Consider the following 24099-nt stretch of genomic DNA (forward strand, 5'->3'; position numbering starts at 1 on the left):
GTATGTGTAATTTTTAAATTTCTGTTTGATTTTACAGTCCAGAAAAGGCTATGAAAAGACTGTGATTGAAATCAATACACCAAAAATTGATCAAGTACCTATCGTTGATGTAATGATCAATGACTTTGGTGATCAGAATCAGAAGTTTGGATTTGAAGTTGGTCCTGTTTGTTTTCTTGGCTAAGATTTGAGCAAAGAAAACATAAATCCAACAGGAAATTTAACTTGGTGCCACCAACCCATTTTATGCCACATGCAAGTTTTGAAAAGGATGGTATAGAAAACAACTTGATACGTATATATGTACTGCTTCGGAAATACTGATGCCCATTCAAGGGCAGAATCACTTGACAAAAGCTATGAAAATCATAAAGATTATGAGATAGTGTGGCTGAAATAGAAAACGGGGCTGATTAATGATTCCCCAATTCTCATCTGTCCTTTTTTCTATTTGGATTTCTTTGGTGCTGTAGAAAAAAAAATAAGAGAAAAGTATATATTCATAAAAGATATGGTGCTCATTCCCATCCATCAAGGATGTGCTAAAATATTGTTTAATAAATTGTAATTATTTTATGTACAGTTATGTACTGTTATCTATTTGTCCATTCCCAAAACTTGCACGTGTCTCTAAAATCCATCTCACTCTCATTTTATGAAAATTACAAAACTATGATGGCAATAAATATTTGTATTATGAAAAAAATAAAGTTGTAATTTCTGATGACTCTAATTCCCTTTCTTTGATTAATAATAAAATGCCTTTGTATATATTGATGTTGAAGAGTTTAGTTATTTTGAATTCGCCAACAAAAATCTCAGAGGGCAAAAACCTGGAAGATTTTCAGAAGCACACTCAGATCAACTTTTCTCTGCTGACAGTAACTTTTGGTGAATTTCAGCCAAAAGTATACATTATAATGCTTTATTCAATGCTATACCTCAAACTTTTTCTTCTCAGAATCCAGGCTCTCACAGGATAATTGTATATATGGAAAATAAGCACCTTTATATTTTTCGACCAGAAAATGTGTATGAGAATCTATTTTAAGAAATCGATGCCTCCATCAAGCAAATAATCAGATGTAAAATTATCTGATCTCAGTGTTTTCAGTGTGCTTCTATAATGGAAATTAATATTAAAATGGAAACTAAGTAATTATTTATGAATTTGCACAATGGCAGATTTTTAATCAATCAACTTGAATTTGATAATAAGTTGCATATAATAATAGTTTCAAATATTATCTTACCTACCCAACAAATATTATTTCTTTTCTTTCAAGACAATTTCATACACCTTTTAACCTACTTAATTGATAAATAACATGTGGGTGGACTGTTACTACCAGTGCTTGTTTTAAAAGGCATACTTTTTCAAGACAATCAAAACACTTTTTTTTTCACCTACAGTCTTTTATTTTAGGTAGCTTGAAATAAAAGTAAAATTTTAAAACTACAAACTGAACATTGTATCTATTTTTAAGTAATATATGTAAGACTGGAAAATAAATGTGTTTTATAATTTCTTATATAAAGTGTTAAATTAATTGATAACAGATTCCACTGGAACATTTTCAACTGATGATTTATCACAAAACAGCAAACTGTAATATTGCAATTAAAAACTGAACATTTGTCATTCAGAATTTTTTTTATTTTTGAAATCAAGTTTGTAAATGTCCTTTCAAAAAAGAGGATATGAATCGTATAAATAAACTCAAATCTGTCTACCTGGATTGGTCATTCTCTTTCTTAACTAGGTACCAAATTATTCTCTGTTTCAGAAAAGACTTTCTCTTCTGTTTCTTGACCATCCAGATTAGAATGGTTTTACACTTTTGAAAAAGCATATTACCATTCAGAGATAAGTTGTTTTAATTCCACATGTGTAAAATAATTAACACCATATGGCAATACTGTACTTATGAAATAAACAGATTATGTGTAAAATTTCAGAAAGATACTTTTATAACAAAGTTTTACAAGTGTCAAGCATACTCTCCATAATTTCAGCATTAAAAATGTTCCTAGCACTTTGTGTTTGAATTACAGTCTCTAAATCAAACACACAACAATATTTGCTTATCCACAGGGTTCCTAGGCTTCAGAAAATTTACTTTAATGGAAGTAGAGCAAAAAGGGATAATATTTTTTTCCTAAGCAATTGGCCTGTATCAGAAAAGCAGTGTTTCTTGGGTATTTGAGTAAAATAACAGCGAATTTGGCATTCAGTAGAATGAGTGGATAAATGACGGAATGACCTATCCTTTTTTATTCTATTTGTGGATATGGTCTACTTTATCACATCTTTTTTGTTCTCTCCCTTATAATTACTTTAATTTGGGCAAGGGCAGCTTAGTGGAATTGACAAAGCACAGTAGAAGACATTCTGGTCCTGGCCCAAGTTATTCAAATGTAAAATATGGATAATAATACTGACGTTATAATAAGGGGTGGATCTTGGGCTCCAAGTTCTTAAAATTTTGTATAACTCCACTTAAAAATAATACAAAATTTCAAAAATGAAGTACAGAAGTATCTAAAATCAAAATGGTGCTTCGGCTTGCTAAAACATTCAGAATGCAATATTCCAGAAATGGAATGGCTTTTTAAAAGTGGGTTTATTAAGTTGCAAGTTTACAGTTCTAAGGCATTCAAATGTCCAGATTAGGGTACCAACAAGAGGTTACCCTCACTCAAAAAAAGCTGACACCATTCAAAGCACCTCTGTCAGCTGGGAAGGCAAATCTGCTGGGGTCTTTGGCTTCTGGACACCTCTGTCAACTGGGAAGAAACATGGTGATGTCTGTTAGCTTTCTCTCCCAGCTTGTTGTTTCATAAGGCTTTCCTAGCTGTGTGGGCTCTGTCAGCCCCAAAACCTTTTCAGAAATGGTTTCCTCTTAAAGGATTCCAGTAAGCAATCCCACCTTGAATTGGAGGAGACACATCTCCATGGAAACCACCTAATCAAAAGCTACCCACCCAATTGTGGGTGAGTCATATCTCCATAGAAACAATCAAAAAGATCCCACTCAGCAATATTGAATGAGGATTAAAGAACATGGCTTTTCTGGGGCACACAAGGGTATTAAACTGGTACATTCTACCTTTTGGACCCCCAAGAACTTTGTTCTTTCCAAATGCAAAATACATGCATTCCATCACAATATCAGAAAGCTTTAAATAATTTCTGTAAAAATACAAATGCAGTACGAAGTCAGAAACAGTACAACATCTCATCAAAGTCAGCTACAGGCATAGTCTGTCCTAAAGCAAAATTCTCCTCTGGCTCTGGACCTATTCAGCTCAGAACAAGTTATCTGCTGCCAACATACAAAGGAGGGACACTCAAAGAATGCATGTTACCATAGCCACAGGGAGAAATCAGAGGGAACACAGGGGTCAAAGGTCCCAAACATTTCCTAAAACCAGCAGGGCAAACTCCATTAGATTTCAAAGTCAGAGCTGTTTGTCCTCAAGGATTTGAAAGCAGCAGTCCCACCCTTTCCAAGGGCCTATACCCAGCAGCACTATTCTCTTCAAATGTAACCTTGGAGGATATTTGAGACCACCTTTTTCTTGACTCTACTCAATCCAAACACTAGGGCAGCACCCAGTATCTCTGCCATCTCTGGGGCACACTCTCAACCCCTCCAGAATAGTGTGGTAGCAGCAAGGCTTTCCCAAATCCCCAAGGAATATGCTCCACCCTGTCCAAGGCCTAAGGTGGCACAACTCTTCCTGAGTGTCTAGGTGGAAGGCTCACCCTCTGTCTTTGGGGCAAAATCATCCTCTCCAAGTGCCTGGGTGTATCCACTCTCCTGGCTTGAGGTTTCTCGTCTTCAAACCTTAGCTTCCAGGGTTCTGCCTTTGAAGTTATTTTTCCTTCAATTTGTCCCTTTTCTGTCACTTTTAGACCAGATTGGCAGTGGTTCCAGTTATGCAGATCCCACAACACTATTGTTGGTTTTCTATGTAGTATGCAGAGATCATAACCATCAAATAATAGGACTTTTCACAAATGCTTCCTGGATAACTCCCTCTCCAACCCTGGCTTTTTCTGAAATGGCTGACTGATTCCATGTTTGGTTGAATGCTCATGTGGAGCACTGTTCTGTAGGGTCTCCCTTTCTGGAAGCCCAGAATTTTCCAAACCATTAATTTCTTGTTTCTTTGTACCCAAGAGTTCTGTTTTCAGCTTACCTCTTTCCTGTCACATTTCACCATGAGCTGCAAGGAGAAACCAGGCAGCATTTTCCACATTTAATTTTAATCTCTTTGGGTAAGTATCCCAACTCATGGCTTTTCAAATTTGCCTTCCATCCCAAACCAGCAGTCTAGTTTGCCAGATTATTTGCCACTTTAAAACAAGGATCGCCTTACTTCCAGGTTATAATAACACATGCATCATCTCTGTCTGAGGGCTTATCAGAATTATCTTTAAAGTACATATTTCTACCAACAGTCTCTTCAATGCCCTCTGAGTCTTCTCTATCAAACTACTCACAACTCTTCCAGAATCTTCTGCTTATTTATTCAAAATGCCATTCCCACATGTTTGATACTTGCAAACTATAGCACCCCACTTCTCTGGTACCAAAACCCATTTTGGTTTGCTAAAGCTGCCAGAATGCAATATATGCAATATACCAGACATGGAATGGTTTTTTAAAAAGGGAATTTATTAAGCTGCAAGTTTACTGTTCTAAGACCATTAAAATGTCCAAATTAAGGTATCAACATGAGGTTACCTTCACTCAAGAAAGGATGATGCCACCCAGAACACCTCTATCAGCTGGAAAGGCACATGATGACATCTGCTAGCTTTCTCTCCCAGCTCTGGCTGAGCAGACTCTATAAGCACTGGAGCATTTTCCAAAATGGTTCCCTCTTAAAGGACTCCAGTAAGCAACCTCACCTTGAATGGGTAGGGGTACACCTTCATGGAAACCACCTAATCAAAAGGTACCACACACAATTCCATCTCCATGGAAACAATCAAAATGATCCTACCCAACAATATTGAATGAGGATTAAAGAACATGGCTTTTCTGGGGTTAAAACAAAACAAAACAAAACAAAACAGTTTCAAATAGGCACAAATGGGTAAATCCATTGCAACAAATCATTAATTTTAAAAAATGGATCAATACCAAAAATATCACTAAATCTAGGAAAATAATGTTTTTACTAACTTTTTCAAGTTGCTTTGTGATGCTCAGGTGCTATATTGTTTTGGCTGCAATCTGAGTGGCTTTTCATATGAGAATTTTTTTTTTTTCATGGGCAGGCACTGGGAATCAAACCCAGGTCTCCAGCATCCCAAGCAAGAATTCTGCCACTGAACTACCATTGTACCACCTTCATATGAATATTTTATAATTTAATTTTCTATAGAAAGAATAAGTTCCTTCACATACTAGGTCAAAAGTTTCTTATTAATAGCTTAGAGATGTTTCTTTTCTGTTTCACATCTTGTTATTGGTAAGTATTATTTCAAACCTTGTTTTCCTTCTATTGCCAATATATTTCAGGTTCTAGGCATGTTAAGAGGTTCATGTCATAATAACAAACTCTGTCCATGTACCTTTTTATTATCATTGCATAGTGGGTATGCAATTTTTCTGGAATGTTCCAGAAAACCATTCCTATACTAGGATTGTTGGTGATAATTATACGCAAAATTGACTACAAATCATACAATTATACCCCCTCATGAAAATATATCCCACAAGTCCAAGACAAGTACATCCCTACCTGGGTGAATTTCCCCCTACCTGGCTCCTTCAGCCCCACCCAACACAAGAAGAATGCCAAAAAGGAGAATTTGGAGTGAAAAGACAATATTCCTAACTAATCTTAGTCAAAGCATTTTACTTTGGGAAATTTTTCACTTCGTGTAATTATGTGAGCATAATTCTAAGAACTTTCTCAAGTTCTCAAATGGGGCCCATGAAAATGAAATGTCTGGAAGTTAAAGCTTTATTAGCTTGACATTACTCATCTGCATAATGGGTAATTAATTCAAAATAAATTAGTTAATTAAGGGCCTAGCATACTGTCTGGCATATACTCAGAACTAAATAAATAGTTGCTACTTACTGCTTTAGATTCCTGCCACTATCATCCCAACAGCAAAAGTTCCTTCCCTTCTAAAATATAGATATCCCATGTGCTACCTAACTTACAGAATTGTTTAAAAGATTTAATTTTTAAAAATTAAAACACTACATAAACTGCATGATCATAAAGGCCTGAATTGTCAAAGAGACATAAAATATAAACTTTATGAATGATTCATAAAGGATACAGGCAAAGCACAGTAGCCTTTGTCATATAAATATCTGGGAAATCTAGAATTTATCAAATCTAGCTTCTCAAGTCCTTTTTTATGTGCCAGAATGTGTTGCCCTTTCATGAGTATGTATTTAATAGGTCCAGAGGTCTCTCAGTTTGTGTGATTTGTTGGTCCCCTAACCTTGTACTGGCTATATAACTGACTTCCATTCTTGAGTACAACTGTAGCCCATAAATGCATAGACTGCACTATTACTTACAATAAAACCCCCTCAGAAAATATATTGCTAAAAGCATCCTAAGTTCACTAATCAGTACATAACAACCCCTGTAGGATCTCCATTTCTCTTCTATCTAGTAAATCCATCAGTCAGTGTTTATTAGGGAGATTGGTTAGGGTCAAAATAGAGAGAAAAGAGTTATTGATGAATGATTAACTTCTCTCAACAAACATAAATTGAAATAATTTCTAGAAACATTCCATGTTACAACAATTCAAGTAGTTATAATTACCCTTTAATGACATTTCTGTTTGTACTACAATTAAGATAAAGTAAAAATTAAGAAAAAACACTGATTCCTATTTTTTACTATCTTCTGTTGCCTATAAGAAAGAAATGTCTTCATTCCACAATGGAAAGATTTGCCTTTTGGCAAAATTATAGAGGACACCCTATGTCCACATAGCATTTCTTATTCCAGTGACAACCAAGGCACAAAGTAAGCTACAGCCTCTTAGCTTAATTCCCCATTGTATTAAGGTCTTTCTGGTGGAAATAAAATACTTTGCTGCTTTATTCTTCTCATAGAGGAAAATGAGTATTTCCTAGACTCAAAGGAAAATCCACCTGAAATGACATGCAATCTGTGCCCAGTTCTGTGTGGCATAACTATAGTTTAAATTAAATGGAACAAATGAGTCTTATAAGAAAGAAAAAGCATTTGAAGAGACCTTAGGGCAACATATCAAAAAGGCCTCTGTAGCCAACTCCTTCATAGCAGGGAAACTTGGGCATCTGATCTATTTCAGGAAAGTAAAAATAATGAATAAAAAAATCTATCATAGATGCCATTCTATAAAACAAAGTGCATACAAAAATTACTACAGTTTTATTTCATTTAAAGTTTCCCAATTATATAGGAAGAAACTAATTTCATTTGCTAAATGACATAATTATCTAGTTAACTCTATATAACTGTAGAGATCTAACCATAACTACATAACTGTAGAGATTTTTATAACATTGTGAAAGAAGTAAAAGTGAATAAAATAAAGAACAATAACAACAAAACCAATTAACAAGAAGTGAGAAAGCATTAGGACTATGTATAAATAGAACTTTGATTTTAGATTTTGGGTTAAATAGTTGAGAGTCTTATTTTGATTGTTAAGTAAGAGGTTTCTACAGATATTTAAACTGAGATATTGAGATGTTTAGATCGAGAGATTGCAATTACAGCTCAATGTAAAGATGCACTGAGTCATGGAATTTCAATGCCAGAGAACAATGTGGTCATTCCATAACCTAATCAATTGATTAAGTTGTGTTTTAGCACCATGATAAGAAAAGATTTTTACCGAAAAATGTCAACTTTACAAAATAATTGTGCTAAAAAGTCTATACGTACTATACCCTGCTTGACAGTCAAATAGAAGAAATAAAACTATCACATCTAACAGAGCAGTTTATTATCAAGATTCTGCCTATATAGAGGCTCGGAGAATTGAAAAAGCAATAAGTGCTGGTTTATAAGTGTGCTTCATGAGGAAGATGGAACTTGAATAGGTCTCTAAGTATTCATAGGGCTTAGGTGTGTGTGTGTGTGTGTGTGTGTAACTGAGAAATTAGGTTTTAAGGGATGATTTTGATTACTGGGTAGTTATATAGATAGTCCTTTTTGCTTTTTGCTTTCTGGCATGTTGGAGTAGATACAGGAAAATACCTGAAATCTCTGAACTGTAATCCAGCTGTCTTGGTCTCTGATAATGACTGTATAACCCTTATCTTCTGTATCTGTGATTGTAAAAACCCTGTGAATAACCCAGTTATCCAGTTTTTCAACTTTAGCAATTTAATACTCACTAAGATTTTATAATTTAATAATCACTAAAGTCCCTAATGTTTATTAATGAAGGGTCTTGATTCAGCCCAGATCTAACCTACCCCAAACCTAAAGTTATCTTGATAATGGAGATTGGATGCAACCAAAGTGGACCTGCCTGCCTGGCATATGCAGTTGCTTAGACTTTAACATACCAGTCACCTCTACCTCTCCACCATTTCCTTACACACGTTCTATGACTAAGCATGTAATCAATTTATGTATGCGCAATAAGCAGATCACCACTAATTGCATCATCTGGGGCAACTGTGGTCATTATCCTAAACCCTGCCCATCCTTTCTTTTTTATAAAACTATCAGAATTACTGGAGTTCAGGAAGACAGATTTTAGGCTATTAGGCCATCTGCTTTACTACTACACGCAGGGTAATAGACTCTCTCTTTGAAACCCAGTGTCTCAGTAATTGGTTATTGAGCCTGTCGGGCAAAAAAATCCACTCCCTTTATCCAGCAACAATTTGGCGACCCTCTGGGATGAATGCCCAAATTTCTGGAGTCCCAGCAGAGCAGGTAGGCCAGGTAACAGAACCTTTTGCAGCCACTGGACTGATTTTAGTCTAGAGGCTCAGCAACTGGGATCCTCAGTTCTGCTGGCACTCCAGAGACTTTTGGAGCCTTAAAAAGCTTCAAAGAGAGAAACAGTTTCCAGGTTCATGTCCAGACATCTGACTGGGTGAGTGGGTCATCAGGGTGAGAGTGAATTGGGGAGTAAATAGGTGGTTTGAGACCCTTTGACCTGGACCAGGGTCATGCTTCCAGAATGACCCCTCTCGCTTTGACCTCTACACCTTCTGATTCTTGGGTACCACACTTTGCAACGTTTGAAGCCCTGACCTGACCCAAAAATTAACTAGTGCTTAATGAAATTAAGTAGGCCCGCTTAAGTGTTAGCTGGTGTGTTACCTAGATATTGGTTAATTGTTAATTGGCATACTAGGGTTTGAGGCCCTGACCTAAATGTGTCTGTTGACTACGCTCTTAAAAATAAAAAAGAGTAATCCAACAGTTATTTGGCATTTAATGAAATCAAATAAACCTGTTTAAATGCTAGCCGGTGTGTTACCTGGGTATAGTAAAAGTCGATGTTTAATTGCTAAGCAGTGTGTTGAGCATTTAATAGCTGTTTATTGGTTGGTGTGTTCAGTCTAGTTATTAATTGGTGTGTTACTTAAATATAATAAATGTCAAGTATCTGATTAAATTTGTTGATTGGTATGTTCCTACATTTGTATTAGTCAAATGTTCCTAATTGGTTACTGATAATGGAAATTCTTTTAAAAAGGGAAGCTTTGGGCTTATTGAAAATGGAAGATTTTGGTTATGAGTCTATAAAACAAAATTTTTTGGTAACATAATCTGGCCACAATATAATTTAAAATTAAAATATTACCATTAATATTATAGTTAGAATTGCTCTGTAAAAATATAAAAATGGTATAAAACAATATATTCAGTCCTTTATTTTTCCCTCTCACAAGTACTTCTGTGTTTCTGTTTCTTGTGTAACTAATTTCCTATTTGCATCTGTCTGCATTTTCAATGTATATTTTCATACCTCTGATGGTAATAGAAAATTAATAAGAAAATTCTTAAAGAGCTCTATTTGAACTGCTCAGAAATAATTAGGGGCTTGATATAAATAAAAATTGGTACTTCTGAAGTAAAAGAGTAAAAATCTATGAACAGCAAGATTCAAAAAACTTAATTTTGTAATTACTGTAAACAAACCTGGACATTAGAAAGAAACCACCCCTGGCATTTCCTTAAGGCAGCAGAAAACTGCCAAAGGCTGCCTCTGGAAAAAGCAAAGACCCTTTCCAATGGTCCTAGTCCCAGCTTTTACTAAAATAAATCTAACGATTGGAAATAGTTGAATGAAGGGCATAGGAGCTCTCAGAATACCACAGGCCTCAACCAAAACTTTTAAATCCAATAAGCCCGATACCTTACTGTGCAATCTGTCCCAGACCTACAGTCCAAACCCCCTAAAAGCAGGTGGGGGAAGATTAGGCCCAGAAAGGCAGGGTGAGGGGTGGTTTAGAATTCTTTTCTACTGGGCTTGGAGATTAGAAATGGCAAGCGTAAAAATGTTATAGAATAGGCTATGTTTGTTAATATTGTTTATTCCAATAATACCTTTGCAGTGGTGACTAGTAATCAAGTCATTATTTATATACGTAAATAGCCTTTGGGGTCCAAGTAATGGAATAAAATCTAATTATTAAATTTCAATAAGTAAAATGAAAGGTCTTTGAGAAATAGGGATAAATTTTTCCTGAATTTAGGCTTGGGACAAATTAAACAATTATGGTACATTTTCCAGAACTTTAGAGTCAATTTGCTTTTAAAATTGTTGCATTTTAAGATATTGTGAAAACAAAGAGATATTTTCAACCTCTGATAAAAGGAATTTTATGATAAATTTTGATTAGAACAAATGTGATTTTACTCTGCTTGGGTGTGTTCTCCCTAAATCTATATAAGTTTACTGATCAAATAAGATAGTATTTATAAAATTCATCTTAAAATAGCCTAACTAGTTAGGCTATATTACATGAACTGAGCAATGTATCTAGTAATAAAACATATAAAGTATAACAAAATTTAAAATGTGCTAGTGTTCCAAACATATTATATTTAAGAAATTGGTTAAGTTTGGTCAAAAATGTAAATGGATTTCTAAAATAACCTTGATTACATGGATTTCAAAGAATCTGGCTTTTTGTTATTTGGCCATTTATTATCTCACTATGTGGAAGAATCTGAATTTGTAGTGACTGCTAAAGTCAATTAAAAGATTTCTCTTAGTAAATGCTGTCATAAATAAAGAAAACCTAATTCTTAGCTTCAAAGAGTTTATATTCTAGTTATAAGATACTTGTACAAGGGCAGAGTATAAGACAGTGATAGTGAAAGAATAAAGATGTTGGAAGAATTTAAAAAGCAGATAAAGAATGACTTAAGAAGTCCACATAAAAGAAATGACACTTGTAAGACGTTTAAATAAGAAAGTAGTACTTAAATAAATAGAATTCTGAACTAGTTTTTAGAAATCATAGCTTAATTTTGTAAACTGACATATTCCTGGTGTTATTTAGCATTTGGAAATAATGTTGAGGAAAAAAATTGAGTCATTTTCTGGATATAAACCTCTTAAATATAGAAAAACTGATTACATTTCAAACTTGGGGCTTTCCTGACCTCTGAAGGTGGTGCTGAATTGGACTGAAATATTTTAGGCATATTATAAAGTAAACATTTGTGTGTTCTGAGTATAAAGTATATAGATGCCTGGCTGTGTTCCAATTCCAAGCATAAATTTCTTCCTTCTTCCCTTATTTTGTATTTCTGTTTTTTCTCCCCTTCATGAATACTGTTGTTGATAGGAAGTATGCAGGTTCAAAAGTTTTGTGTATCATATATTTTTAAAAAGAAAACTTTTGTATTAACCTAAGTAGTCACACAAAATTAAAGTTTAGTTTTCTCCCTGTTAAAGCAATGTGGATAGGGCTGGCCATGGTGGCTCAGTGGCAGAGTTCTTGCCTGCCAAGCCAACGACCTGGGTTTGATTCCCGGTGCCTGTCCATGCAAAAATAAAAATAAAAAATAACGTGGATCGTTAGTCTGCTTTGTGTGTGTGTGTGTGTGTGTGTGTGTGTGTGTGTGTGTGTGTGTGTTTTAAAGTTTCACTCAATCATCCCAGTACTCTGTCTTCAAAACAAAGACCTCACATCAGAATAATATCCTTGCTAACAGCCTTGGCCTTCTCCTTTACTTCAGAAAATAAATGTTCTCACTGTTCAGGGAAAAACTATTAAAAGTAATTTGTTCTTTCACCTTTTATAGGTAAGTTGCTAAAATAGTTTAACCTATTGCATGGGAGGTGATTGGGAAGTATCACAGTGTTTAAAAGGGATTTTCTATCTATTGCTGGTTAAATTGTTATAGGTAAAATATTATTCATATATTTAAAGGTTGCATAAAATTCTAAAAATGTGACAATATTCTCACTGTCCCTATTATATGCTGATACTAATCTGTATGGTGTTAAGCAATGATATGGTGTTGTTACTCATGGTTTTAGTTATTCTTAAATGACTACAGATCACAGAAATGGCCAAATCGTCAGTTGTACTGTTTTGCTCTAATACCTCTCTAAAAGTATATATGGTCAGCTATGGGTCAGCGTTCCATCTGTAAAAAGGTAAAACTTTTAAAGAAAGGCAGGACAGATATATATATTATTTTTTGTCTGTTAATTAACATAACTTTGGTAAATGTGTAAAAGTGAAACAGAATGAAACCTCTGCTATGGTTTCTTAATATAAAACAACTGTCTCATGTTTTTATTTCTCACAGCAGCTTCATTTTAAAATGCTTATAAAAATTAAATCTCATATGGTAAGTGTTAACCGCTATCTTTAAATTCGCAAATGCTTTGCTCCTTATATAACCTAGTAGTTCCCTGAAACTTTACGTACCTGTGTGACACCTGACTCAGATTTAGGTCTCCAGCTCTGAGAGACAGCATAAATCCATATGGCAACTGTTAAAAAAGAATATCGGAAAATGATCAAACTCTAATTAATGATGTGATGAACCTGATCTGATTAAAACTAAGGTAAATCAATATACAAGGTAAAGAATAATATTGTCTGTATTTTAAAGTTTTAAATTTTGTGTAAGATAAAAAGAAAAATGTTTATTTTATCTAATTTAACTGTCTAGCCAAACAACTTATTTCAGCTTTATTTAATATATAAGGAATAAAATCTTAATGTTCTGTACAAGTTAATGTTATGCAATGATGCATATCAGAGTATTTTGGACAGAAAATGAAAGGTCTTTGCAAAGTCCCTTGAGGAACTGGGAAAAATAGAACTACTAAGTTTCTCCACCTGCAGTGTTCATAACAGTTTCTTAAGTAAGAGGGGCTCCCAAATTAATAAGCCAAAGCCTCAATTTTGAGGCTACCCCTTACAAAACATTTCTGTAATAGGAAACTGAATCTATTTAGGATTAGTGCCTAAGAGCCATCTCCAGAAAATCTCTGCTTTACTCAAGTGTGGTCTCTCTCTAAGTCAAAGTCTGAGCTGCCCCTCTGTGTGGGACATAATTTCCAGGTGTATAAGCCTGGCACTGGCAGCATGAAACATAACTGACCCTCACATCATAGGACATAACTGGCCCTGGCATCATGGGACATGATTGGCTCTGGCATCTCAGGATGTAATTGACCCTGGCATCATAAGACATAAGCTCCAAGGATGAATCTGTCTCTGGCATCATGTATTAACTGACCAAAAGGGGGAAAAGAAATAGAGTTTCCGTGGCTAAGAGATTTCAAATCGAGTTGAGGGGTCATTCTGGAGATTAGTCTTATGCATGTTTCAGGCACATATCACAAACTGCCACAATATGGCAAACCCCAAACAACAGTGTTCCTGGAAACCCTGAAAGATATTCTGTTCTTTATAAAATTTTACTTATTAAGTTTGTTTTTCAAAAACTTGAAACCTCCATATTGTTCCAGTGCTAGACAAGCTCTGAAACCCAGAAATACTGGACTCTCCAAGAATAACCACTAGTCTCATCAGTTCATCCCTTTACCCTTTAACAACAACAACACCCCTTTTTAGCCTTGAAGCAGTTAAAGAGTCACCTCCCAGATATCCCTCAAGATTGAGAGATAGTTATCAAGTGAGGCAAGAATTGTAAATGAGAAATCATGATTTAAGGGGTTATTTTGATTACTGAATCGTTATATAAATATTCCTTTTCACTTTCTGGCATATTGGAGTAGACAGAGGGAAATACCTGAAATCTCTGAATTGTAATACAGCTGCCTTGATCTCTGATAATGATTGTATAGCCCTTATCTTCTGCCTCTGTGAGTGTAAAAACCCTGTGACTAACCTTCATTTGTACCCGATTATTCATTCTTTCAACTTTAGAGTCTTGTAATCACTAAAGACAGCCCCTAATGTTTATTAATGAAGGATCATGGCTCAGCCCAGAACTAATCCACCCCAAATCTAAATTTATCTCAATAGCAGAGACTGGATCTAACCAAAGTGGGCCTGCCTGACATGCGCAGTAGCTTCTACTTTAACCTGCCAGTCACCTATACCTCCCCACCATTTTCTTACGCATGTTCTGTGACTCAGCATGTAGTCAATCTGTTTGATTGCTCGATATTGTAATGCTCAATAATCAGATCACTTCTAATGACATCACTCAGAGCCACTGTGCTCGTTATCCTAAACACTGCCCCTCTTTTTCTATAATAAAACTATTAGTGCAGCTCGGGGAGACAGATTTTGGGTTTCTAGACTATCTGCTCTCTTAATATGCATTTTACCGAGTAATAATATTATTAGCTAGTAATAGACTCTTTCTCTCTTTGAAACCCCTGTGCCTCAGGAATTGGTTATTGAAGTACGATGGGCAAAAGAATCCATGGCCTTTGAGTACTGTGTGTGCATATGTGGGTTTGGAAGAGAGAAGGAAGACCACTTTAAATAGGAAACCCATGAAGGAATTCAGAAGGCATATATGAATATGACATGTGAAGAGGGCAAGGATTCCAATGAAGAACGATCAGTGGAAAGCACAGTTTGGCTGTATTGCCAAGGCTTGTGTTTCGAGTTGTGTTAGAATGGCTTGAAAATCAGGTGAACAAGTCTGTCTAAAATGCAGCAGATAATAAATACAGAATGAATGTTAATTCTCAAGTAAGGCAAAGTTACAATGAAACTCATGTTTGGAATGACTATTTTGGCAGAGTTTTCACAACCTACATAGTAGACATGCTTTTCTGGATGAATCTTTGAGAAGGGTCAGATAACAGAGACCCAAGTGCCAAGAGGCTATTGCAAAACTTTTTTGTTGTTGTTGTTTTATAAGAAATGTACCTCACAATATTTCCCCTCCCCTCTATTCCTCTCATCCACAAGCAATTCACAAAAAGTTGAAATAAAATTTTGCAAACTCATATTGATCATGATGCATTACATTCTATGATATAGTTATTTTGTTTTAGAAAGTTTGTGGTATCCATTAAACTGAAAAATTGCTTACCCTTATAAATATTGGCTACTAGAATAAAGGTCAAACATCTTTGAAATTGTCAAATAATACTATTTTAGATGCCTTAACAACTTTTTGATACTCATTCTTGGATAAATTCACATTAAATAGCAAAATGATGCCATTGTGGTGCACAGGGAGAATGAGGTAACTGAACTTAACTTATAACTGATTCTCTCTGGCTTCACATGTTTAGTACACTTTGACTTGACATTGCAATGTGAGGTAAATTTTATGACTCTATTACATGCGTGAAGATTTTGCTTAAAAGCATGCTCATTGCAACACTCTATCTAATATTTAAAAATTGCTAACCAACTAAATATTTACTTGTAGCAATTGGTTTTTCAAAATGAAATGGCACATGCCCACCCCTCAAAAAAGATATGATACATCTACAAATTGAATACTAAAATACTTAAAAATCCATTTTAGAAGATGTTTTAATGACATGAGATATTGTGCCTAATGTATCACTAAGTAGAAAAAGGTCTAAATAGTAGAAAACATTAACTTTTGTAGGTAATTTTACATATTTTTTCTTCAGCTTTTTTTAATCACCTCATGATACTAGCTACAGAAATATCCTAGTTCTGTAATTACCAAAAGGCAAGCCAGTTAGTTATTGTCCATATAAAATTCTCATCTGTAACAAAAAGGAAGCAATGAATCACAAAATAAACATCAAAGTGAATTAGAACAGAAGATTGTTAAGCCAATTCCAGTGACTTCAGTCAAATAAGCAGCTGGAATCAGACTCATTGATAGGTTCGTATTGTCTACTAGTGTCAGCTGTGTAAGGCTTCTCAGCAAAAATCCTTCACAGTGATGCAAATCTATGCCAAAATTAAATACTTTGTCATCTGAAGCATTAGAATTCCTGAAGTCTCCAAATCATCTTTAAATAACTCATCTTTTTTAACAGAAGGAAAAGCTGATGTACAAATCTTTGTAGAATTGCAAGAAAAAACTAAACAGACTGAGAGAAGACACTATCTACGCTTTATCCAGTCCTCAGACTGGATTAAAATTGATGTCTTCTGTTTTGCTAGATGCTTTGTCTAAGAGGAGCTCTTTATAATCAAAAGACGTTTCTTTAGGAAATTTTGTTGAACATTAACATATCCCCTATTGTGCTAGTTTGAAACTCTTGTGTACCCTCAGAAAAGCCATGTTTTTTATACTGATCCAATCTTGGGGGGGTAGCCATGTCCTGTTAATCCTGACTCAATAATATGAGGTGGAATCTTTGATAAAGTTGTTTCCATGGAGATACGACACATGCAATTGTGGGTTGGACCTCTTTATTAGACTATTTCCATGGAGTTGTGACACACCCAATTGTGGGTGCGGCCTTATGACCAGATGAAGATGTGACTTTGCCTATTCAATGTAGATCTTGGTTAGTTTACTGGAGTCCTTCAAAAGGGGAAAAATTTTGGAGAAAGGTCAAAAGCAACATGGACGCAGACATTTGGAGATGCTTGGAGCACAAAAGGAGACGCTTAGTGTGCTGACAGAGAAAGTAGATACTTAGATGGACATTTGGAAATGCAGATCCCAGCAGATATTGCCACGTGCCTTCCCATGAGATGCTAAGCAAGTCAAAAGTCAGAAGGATCCACAAGGGCTGAGAGAACTATGTGAAATCAGAGGCTGGGAAAGGAAGCAGATCTAGCCACATGTGACAGACTTTAGCTTTTCTTGAGTGAAGGTATCCTTCTCAGGATGCCATACTTTGCACATTTTTATGGTCTTAGAACAGTAAACTTGCAACTTAAGAAATTCCCTTTATGAAAACAAATCCATTTCTGGTATATTACATTCTGGCAGCTTTAGCAAACCAAAACACTTATCTTATATGCCCTTTTGGATCTTTTACATTTATCTAAGGTATATTTTTATCAATAAGGTATATTTTTATTAAAATCTGCTCATGTCTCAGATGCTCCAGTGCCCATTATTTTTCCTATTTTTGCACTTCTATAGTATCCATATGAATTCAACACAGTTTCAGCTTTTGATTGCAAGTTCATTGATGTTTCAGGAATTTTATTTTGGTTTACCCAACAAGAATTTAAAATATTTATGTCTGGGGCCTAAAATTTAGTTTGAATCATATGATAGTTTCTAAATAAATATTTATTATTGTCTTCCTAATTGAATAGATGAAAGGATTCTGAATTAACCAGTAACTACATGTTCTTAGACAAGAGAGTGTTTGATTCAATTCCTAAGAACCTAAAATTTCAGGTTCTTTTTTTCTCTTGAGCTATAAAACTAGGGGGGTTACTTTCAGTGTTTGCCATCCAAAATTAAGCCATTGACCAGCAATCTAATTAAATGCTGTACTTTATTTCTTCACATTAGGAGAAGAAACACATTCAGAAAAAAGAGAAAAGGTAATCATCAAGTACTGCATCTGTAAAGTGGTCTGTTTTGCATTATACAAGCATAATACAGTGGTTGGGAAATAAACATTAATTGAAGTGTATGAAATTAAAACTTGAATATGAATTAGGATTATTAAATTGTAACAGGTTCAGCTGAGATATACATTCATTTATTTCTTCTTTTGTAGATAGGCCAATAAATAAGATAGATGTAATTTTTTATCTTTGAGAATTTAAAGGTATGCCATTAAAAATAAAATAAATAGTATTCATAATAATAAAGAAATTAATGCGATGATAGGTGGAGTAAAAATCATCTATGGCCAGGGCTGTAACCATGCTTATGCACCCATGATAGTATCTGCTAGTAAATGACCTGTACTCTGAAACCAAAAGAATGGGTAGGAAGTTTCCACTGCAATGACAGTGAGAGAGAAAATATGTGTTTAATATCAGAAACAGGTAATGATTGCATTGTGGACCTGGACAAAAAACAAAAAAATCTTGGAAGACAAAAAGACTGAGTAGCATTACTTCCCTCTTGGTTTATGGCTAAAAGTGTGTCATGTTTTTCTTTAATCCTTGGCTTCTCATACCATACCACTAAGTTTGGAGTTGTTCTGAAACTTTCTGTGAAACAGGCTACAGCTCCTGTAGGATAATATGGTAAGTCCAGCCTTCAGACTTGCTTCAGCTTCTTCAGTGGAGAGAAATGCAGGTTTGACTACAAAATTGAAAATCCAAAGCAGTACTTAAGAGATAAATCAGAAATGGAAACAAGCAATCATTAAGAGAACAATTTACAGTACCTGCTGATAATCTAGGCTCACAACCAAATTCAGAAAGAAGAAAGTTCAATATTGTTCAATGATGTAAATAGAGTATTGAGGGAAATGAATTCCGAGTCCCTAAGATAACAATAGCATTGACGTCTGCAGATTCTGCCTGACAGATGCCCTCAGCTGCTACGGCAGAGGCAGCCACAGAGCTATTTACCGGCTTGTGGCATAATAAACTATTCACTATGTCTGGCTTATCCCCAGGACAGAGTGATTTGGGCAATTATTCCAGGTCTTAGGCTTTGAGGGAGGCCTGCCCTACTTCCCACAGTCACCTGGACAGTGACTCCATGAGCCAGGAGAAGCTGTTGGGCAGGTGGAGCTAAATAAAGATCTGAGGTACAAGTCCACCATAAGTAAGCTTTAAATTGGCCTGATTTCTATAGCCCACCTAAGGGATATTAATGTAAGCCATCACAAAGACTATTTGCATATAATACCCAGCACTCCTGCGAATAATCATTAGCACAATTATAGTAGAAATCATAAATTTGGGACCAAAGAAGCAAGTATGACCCTTAGGCCCATGTTGTTTGGACTGAATAATGTTGGTGCACACTGCATCCTTTTTCTTCTTTTTTTAAGGATGCTAAACTTTGAAAACCCAGATTTTTGGCTTCTTTTGAGAATTTGGATGATCTGACAAAATGTAAATGAGAATGAGCTGCAGCTTTTTGTAGGAACCATGCAGTCTATTATTTGTGTTCCCAGACCTATGGAGTTTGGCCTGAATAGTGTTGGTGCGCACAGCATCCACTTTTTATCTTTTTTTAATTAGGTACTCACCTTTAAAAACTTGAATTTTGGGCTTCTATTGAAAATTTGGAGGATCTGACAAAATGTAAGTGAGAATGAACTGCAATTTTTAGTAGAAACCATGAATTCTATCATTTGTGTGCCTCCAGGGAGCACTTTCTGTTGATTTGCTTTTATCTATTTAAGTTTACTGTGCTTGAAGGGTTGACTCTTCTAGGCATTGAGCCCTAAACATAGGACTGATACCTTCTAAAGAACAGGCAAAGGATGATGAAGACTAGGAGATTTTGATCAGAGAGAAAGACAATTGTAGAGAAATGGTGAAGTCCTAAAAGAAGGAACTGTGCAAATCAGCCAAATATCTAGGAAAAGGAGATCTCATGAGAAGTAAGAGATAAAACGAAGAGACAAGCAGGCCATATGAAGGGATGTTTTGCATTTTTTTAGTCACAGTTATGAAAGCAGCCATGAATTGTGAAAGATCCTAACAAAATAAAGGTCACATCAACGCTGCTCTGTACATACAATCTTCTCTCTGGTTAACCCCATGTAGTAATGGCATTATAGTTGTACCCAAGAAATTAGGATTAAAGGGATGATTATGGTTGTTGTATCATTATATAGATATTCATTTTTACTTTCTGGTATATTGTAGTAGACAGAGGGAAATATCTGAAATCTTTAAATTGTAATCTAGCTGCTTTGATCTCTGATAGTGATTGTTTAGCTTTTATCTTGTGCACTTGTGATTATAAAAACCTTGTGACTAAACTTCATTTTACCCATTTATCCAGTTTTTCAACTTTAGAGTCTCCTAATCACTAAAGACAGCCCCTAATGTTTATTAATTAAGGGTCTTGGGAGAGCTCACAACTAATTCATCCCAAGTCCGAAGTTATCTTGATAGTCAAAAATGGATCTAACCAAAATGAACCCACCTGACATGCACAGTGGCTTATATTTTAACCTATAAGTCACTTATATATCATTATAATACTAAAAATCATGTCTATCATCATATTAAGGCTTCCATTTCTTACATACATCTGTGACTAAGCATGTAATCAATCTTTGCATGGTTAATAATTAAATCACCTCTAATTACATCTTCTCATCTGGGGCTCATTATCCAAAAACGTGTCCATCTTTTAATGCTGTAAAACTGTCAGAATTACTGCAATTTGGGGAGACAGATTTTCAGGCTGATGGGCCAAGTGATCTCCTGCTATGTGCCTAGTAATAAACTCTTTCTCTTTTTGAGTATCTCAGGAATTGGTCATTTGAGCACATTGTGAAAAAGAATCCATCACCTTTGTCAAGTAACATCATGGCCTGTATTTTGCAAAATAAATGATAAGTAATTTGAAGTTGAGCCATCTTGGGTTTAGTTAATGATAAGTAATTTGAAGTTGAGCCATCTTGGATTTAGTTAGCTCCACCTCAAACATCTGAGATAGAATTTGGGAGGAGTTTGTTCAAGAAGCAAAAAATGACATCATGAGGGAACTATAATGATGCATGAAAGGGCTAACCTGAGCCAGTATACTTGAAAGTGGTACTTCTGAATGGTTGCTATTCCTTTAGTAAAGTCGGTATAAATAGAAAAGCATGTTTGCCCATGCACATTGCCTCAAATCCTAATCCTAGAAACTATTGTTTATAAAGAAAAAAACAAACAAAAAAAAAACACTCAGAAACCTGAAACTTTGGCCTAGAAGAAAGCAGAGGGATACGGATTCCCCTAGCATCTTGTGGAAGGGTTTGAAGCAAACTAGAGCTAACTGCTTGGACCACTTATCATCCTGGAGTGCTGAATTATCTAAGAAGGAAGGAGCACAGACAACTGCATGTTATTTAAACTGACCTATCATAGAATCATAGATTATTATGCTTAAAGAGGATATTTACTGGATATTAACCAATAAAAATTTCTGAAATTACTCTTAGAATTAAATTATGAGGAATTTCTTCTACTAGAGAGATGGAATAGATGTACATTTCCCTATTACTGCTGCTAAGGGCAATTTAAAAGCTCTGTACAGTATATATAAAACAAACACAGGGAGACAAGAAAAGGTGGAAAGAAGACCAGATAGAAACCTCAGCACCTGACAGATGTAGCACACTATACTAACAATTTAAAAAGAAAAATCATTTGATAATATCAATTGCTGCAGCAAAAGCATTCAACAAATCTCTACATCTATTTATAATAAAAAACTCTGAGAAAAGTAGAAATAGAAGGACATTTTCTCAATTTGATAAAGAGCATATACCAAGCAACCTACCGCTAACATTATACTTGAAGGTTAAAGACTAAATGTTTTCCATTGACAATGGGAACAAGAAATGGGTATGTATTCTCACCACCTTATTCAGAATAGTGATGGAAGATCTAGCCACTGCAATAAAGCAAGAAAGAGAAATAAAAATCACATAGTTTGAAAGGAGATAAAACTCTCCTTATTTGCAGACAAGATGATTGTCTATATAGAAATTTCAAAGGAATCTCAAAAAAGGCAACTAACAAATAAAACCTCTTAGAACTAACAGGTGAGTGCAGCAGGAAGTATACAAGATAAACAAAAATCATGTGCATTGTTGTATAGTGGTATTGAACACATGGGTACTGAATTTAAAAATACATATTTAAATTTGTTAAAAATATATGTAGATATAAATCTAAAAAACTTGTACTGTACTTGCAAGTTGAAAAATATTCAAACCTAGAAGTAGGACAAAATGGCAGTGTATGGAGGTGTGAGAATTAATTTGTCCTCTTGCAGAAGTAGTAAATATATAAGAACTGTCTGGAACAACTGTTTAGGGGACTTCTGTGACCATACAAACATAATTCACATGTAATCAGTAGAAGGGCCAAGATCACAGCACAGTACAGTAAACAAATTCTTACATGCTGTGGAGGCTGGTAATCCTTCCCCAACTGGCACAACAGGCTGATTTGGAGTCTTTCCATGGTGGGAAATAGAAGCCCTCTCTATTAGGAGCAAAGGAAGGAGTGCTTAACGCAGCTTCAATTGAGGATTTGATGAACAAATTTGGACTGCTGAGTACAAGCTCTGAGCACAGATAAAACTATAAGGGAAATTTAAAAGGAAACTGAGGGTCTTTCCCCAGTAGTGAGGAAAAAGGGCTGATGTAGAAAAGTAGGCCTTTGAAGTTGGCTGAGTTCAGAATACTGGAAAAGATCTGTGCCCCCCAAAAAGGGGCAAATAGAACCAGGTACCAAGTCTGCCTCTTGATTGGTGAAGGCAGAGGACAAGGGACCAGCTCTTAAAAGGATTTCTTCTCCTTCTCTTCCTCCTCCTCCTCCTTCTCCTCCACCTTCTCCTCCTTCTTTTGCTTTTTAGCAGTCAATTAGCAAAAGCAACAGGCATTCTCAGATTTCAGCACTGCCCCAGCAACAGTGGAATAAAAGAATTCCTGAAAGACAAAATAACTAAACATGTAAAGAGGTTGGTTCCCTAAGGGGCATATCCTTCACAATAAAAGGGAAGGCAGGGATCAGAAAAAGGGTTGTCTTTCATTCAGAGAATTTAGACCTTAGGGGCTGTGATATCAGCAGTTGATTCAGTATACAAAAAGCAGAGATCAGCCTGTCCTAAGCACACAATAGTTTCAACCTTACAAAATGGGAACCCACCTGTCTCAGACACATTCCTGACAAAAAGGATGGGGGACTGTTTGAGAGAACTGTAACTTTTCTAGCCTGCAGGGAACAAGAGGCTGAAGAATGGATTCCACCAAAAAAAAAAAAAAAAAAAAAAAAAAAAAAAAAGGCTGGGGCAAGACAGTCATGGTTATTTAGAGAATTCAGACTTCAGGAGCTAGAAAACAGAAGCAGTTCAAGTGTATATTCAACCTTGACCTCTGCCTTAGCCACACTCCTGGCAGGGACAGGGTCTGCTGAGAATTAAGGCAAAGTACAATTTTATGCCTGTGAAGAACATTGAACTGACAAGCCCATCTTCTGGGCAGGACAAGAAAAATACAGAATTAAGAGGCTTTGCAGGAAAGACTGGCACAATGCTGGGTATCATCCCCAGGAAACCTTGATACTGACTACATCTTCATGAACCCTGGGCCTGTCTTAACTTACCTGGAAAAATCTGATTGAGGTTGATCCTATCTGGGGAGACTTTCCTCTCAGAGCCAGACCTCCAGATAAAAGTGTCTAAGGGTAGCAAAAGGAGTGTTACAAACATATAGATGCAAAAGAAAAACAAAATAAGACAAGCAGCAAGTAAACATTCTCTGAGGAACAAAATGGAAGAGAGAGCATTTTACTGGTGGTGAAACAACTGCATACACATACAAAAGGGTAATCTCAAAAAAACTGCCACATAAGCAGAGCAAGAATTAGAAAAACAAAGCTGAAAATTTCTGAGCTGTTAAGCACATAAATTGAACCAAATGTCAAAAAAACAGTGAACAAAGGCAGCCAGTGAGAAAACCCTAGGCAAAAAAAAGAAAACTACCTCCAGAACAAACTAATCAAGGAAACCACATACCTCGCTTGACACCACAAAAAAAAATCATGAGTCATGCTAGGAAGCATAAAGATATTTGACTTCAGT

The 24099-nt window shown here is 35.5% G+C and overlaps 1 protein-coding gene and 1 long non-coding RNA gene across 3 annotated transcripts in view; one reads left to right on the forward strand and one right to left on the reverse strand.

Annotated features, from left to right (window-relative positions):
- Positions 1-1144, forward strand: part of COL11A1 (collagen type XI alpha 1 chain) — a 215067-nt gene extending 213923 nt beyond the window's left edge. For both annotated transcript variants that reach the window (XM_077120085.1, XM_077120086.1), the window contains exon 67: positions 38-1144. In XM_077120085.1, the coding sequence (XP_076976200.1) occupies positions 38-184 (147 nt within the window). In that variant the 3' untranslated portion in view covers positions 185-1144. The remainder of the gene's footprint in view (positions 1-37) is intronic.
- The window catches only part of LOC143649949 (uncharacterized), a 30846-nt gene extending 12058 nt beyond the window's left edge, over positions 1-18788 (reverse strand). The window contains exon 1 of the long non-coding RNA XR_013159270.1: positions 18716-18788. This is a non-coding gene — a long non-coding RNA (uncharacterized LOC143649949). The remainder of the gene's footprint in view (positions 1-18715) is intronic.
- Positions 18789-24099: the final 5311 nt, after the last annotated feature.

This window comes from Tamandua tetradactyla, chromosome 11 (genome assembly GCF_023851605.1).
Source record: "Tamandua tetradactyla isolate mTamTet1 chromosome 11, mTamTet1.pri, whole genome shotgun sequence".
NCBI lineage: Eukaryota > Metazoa > Chordata > Mammalia > Pilosa > Myrmecophagidae > Tamandua > Tamandua tetradactyla.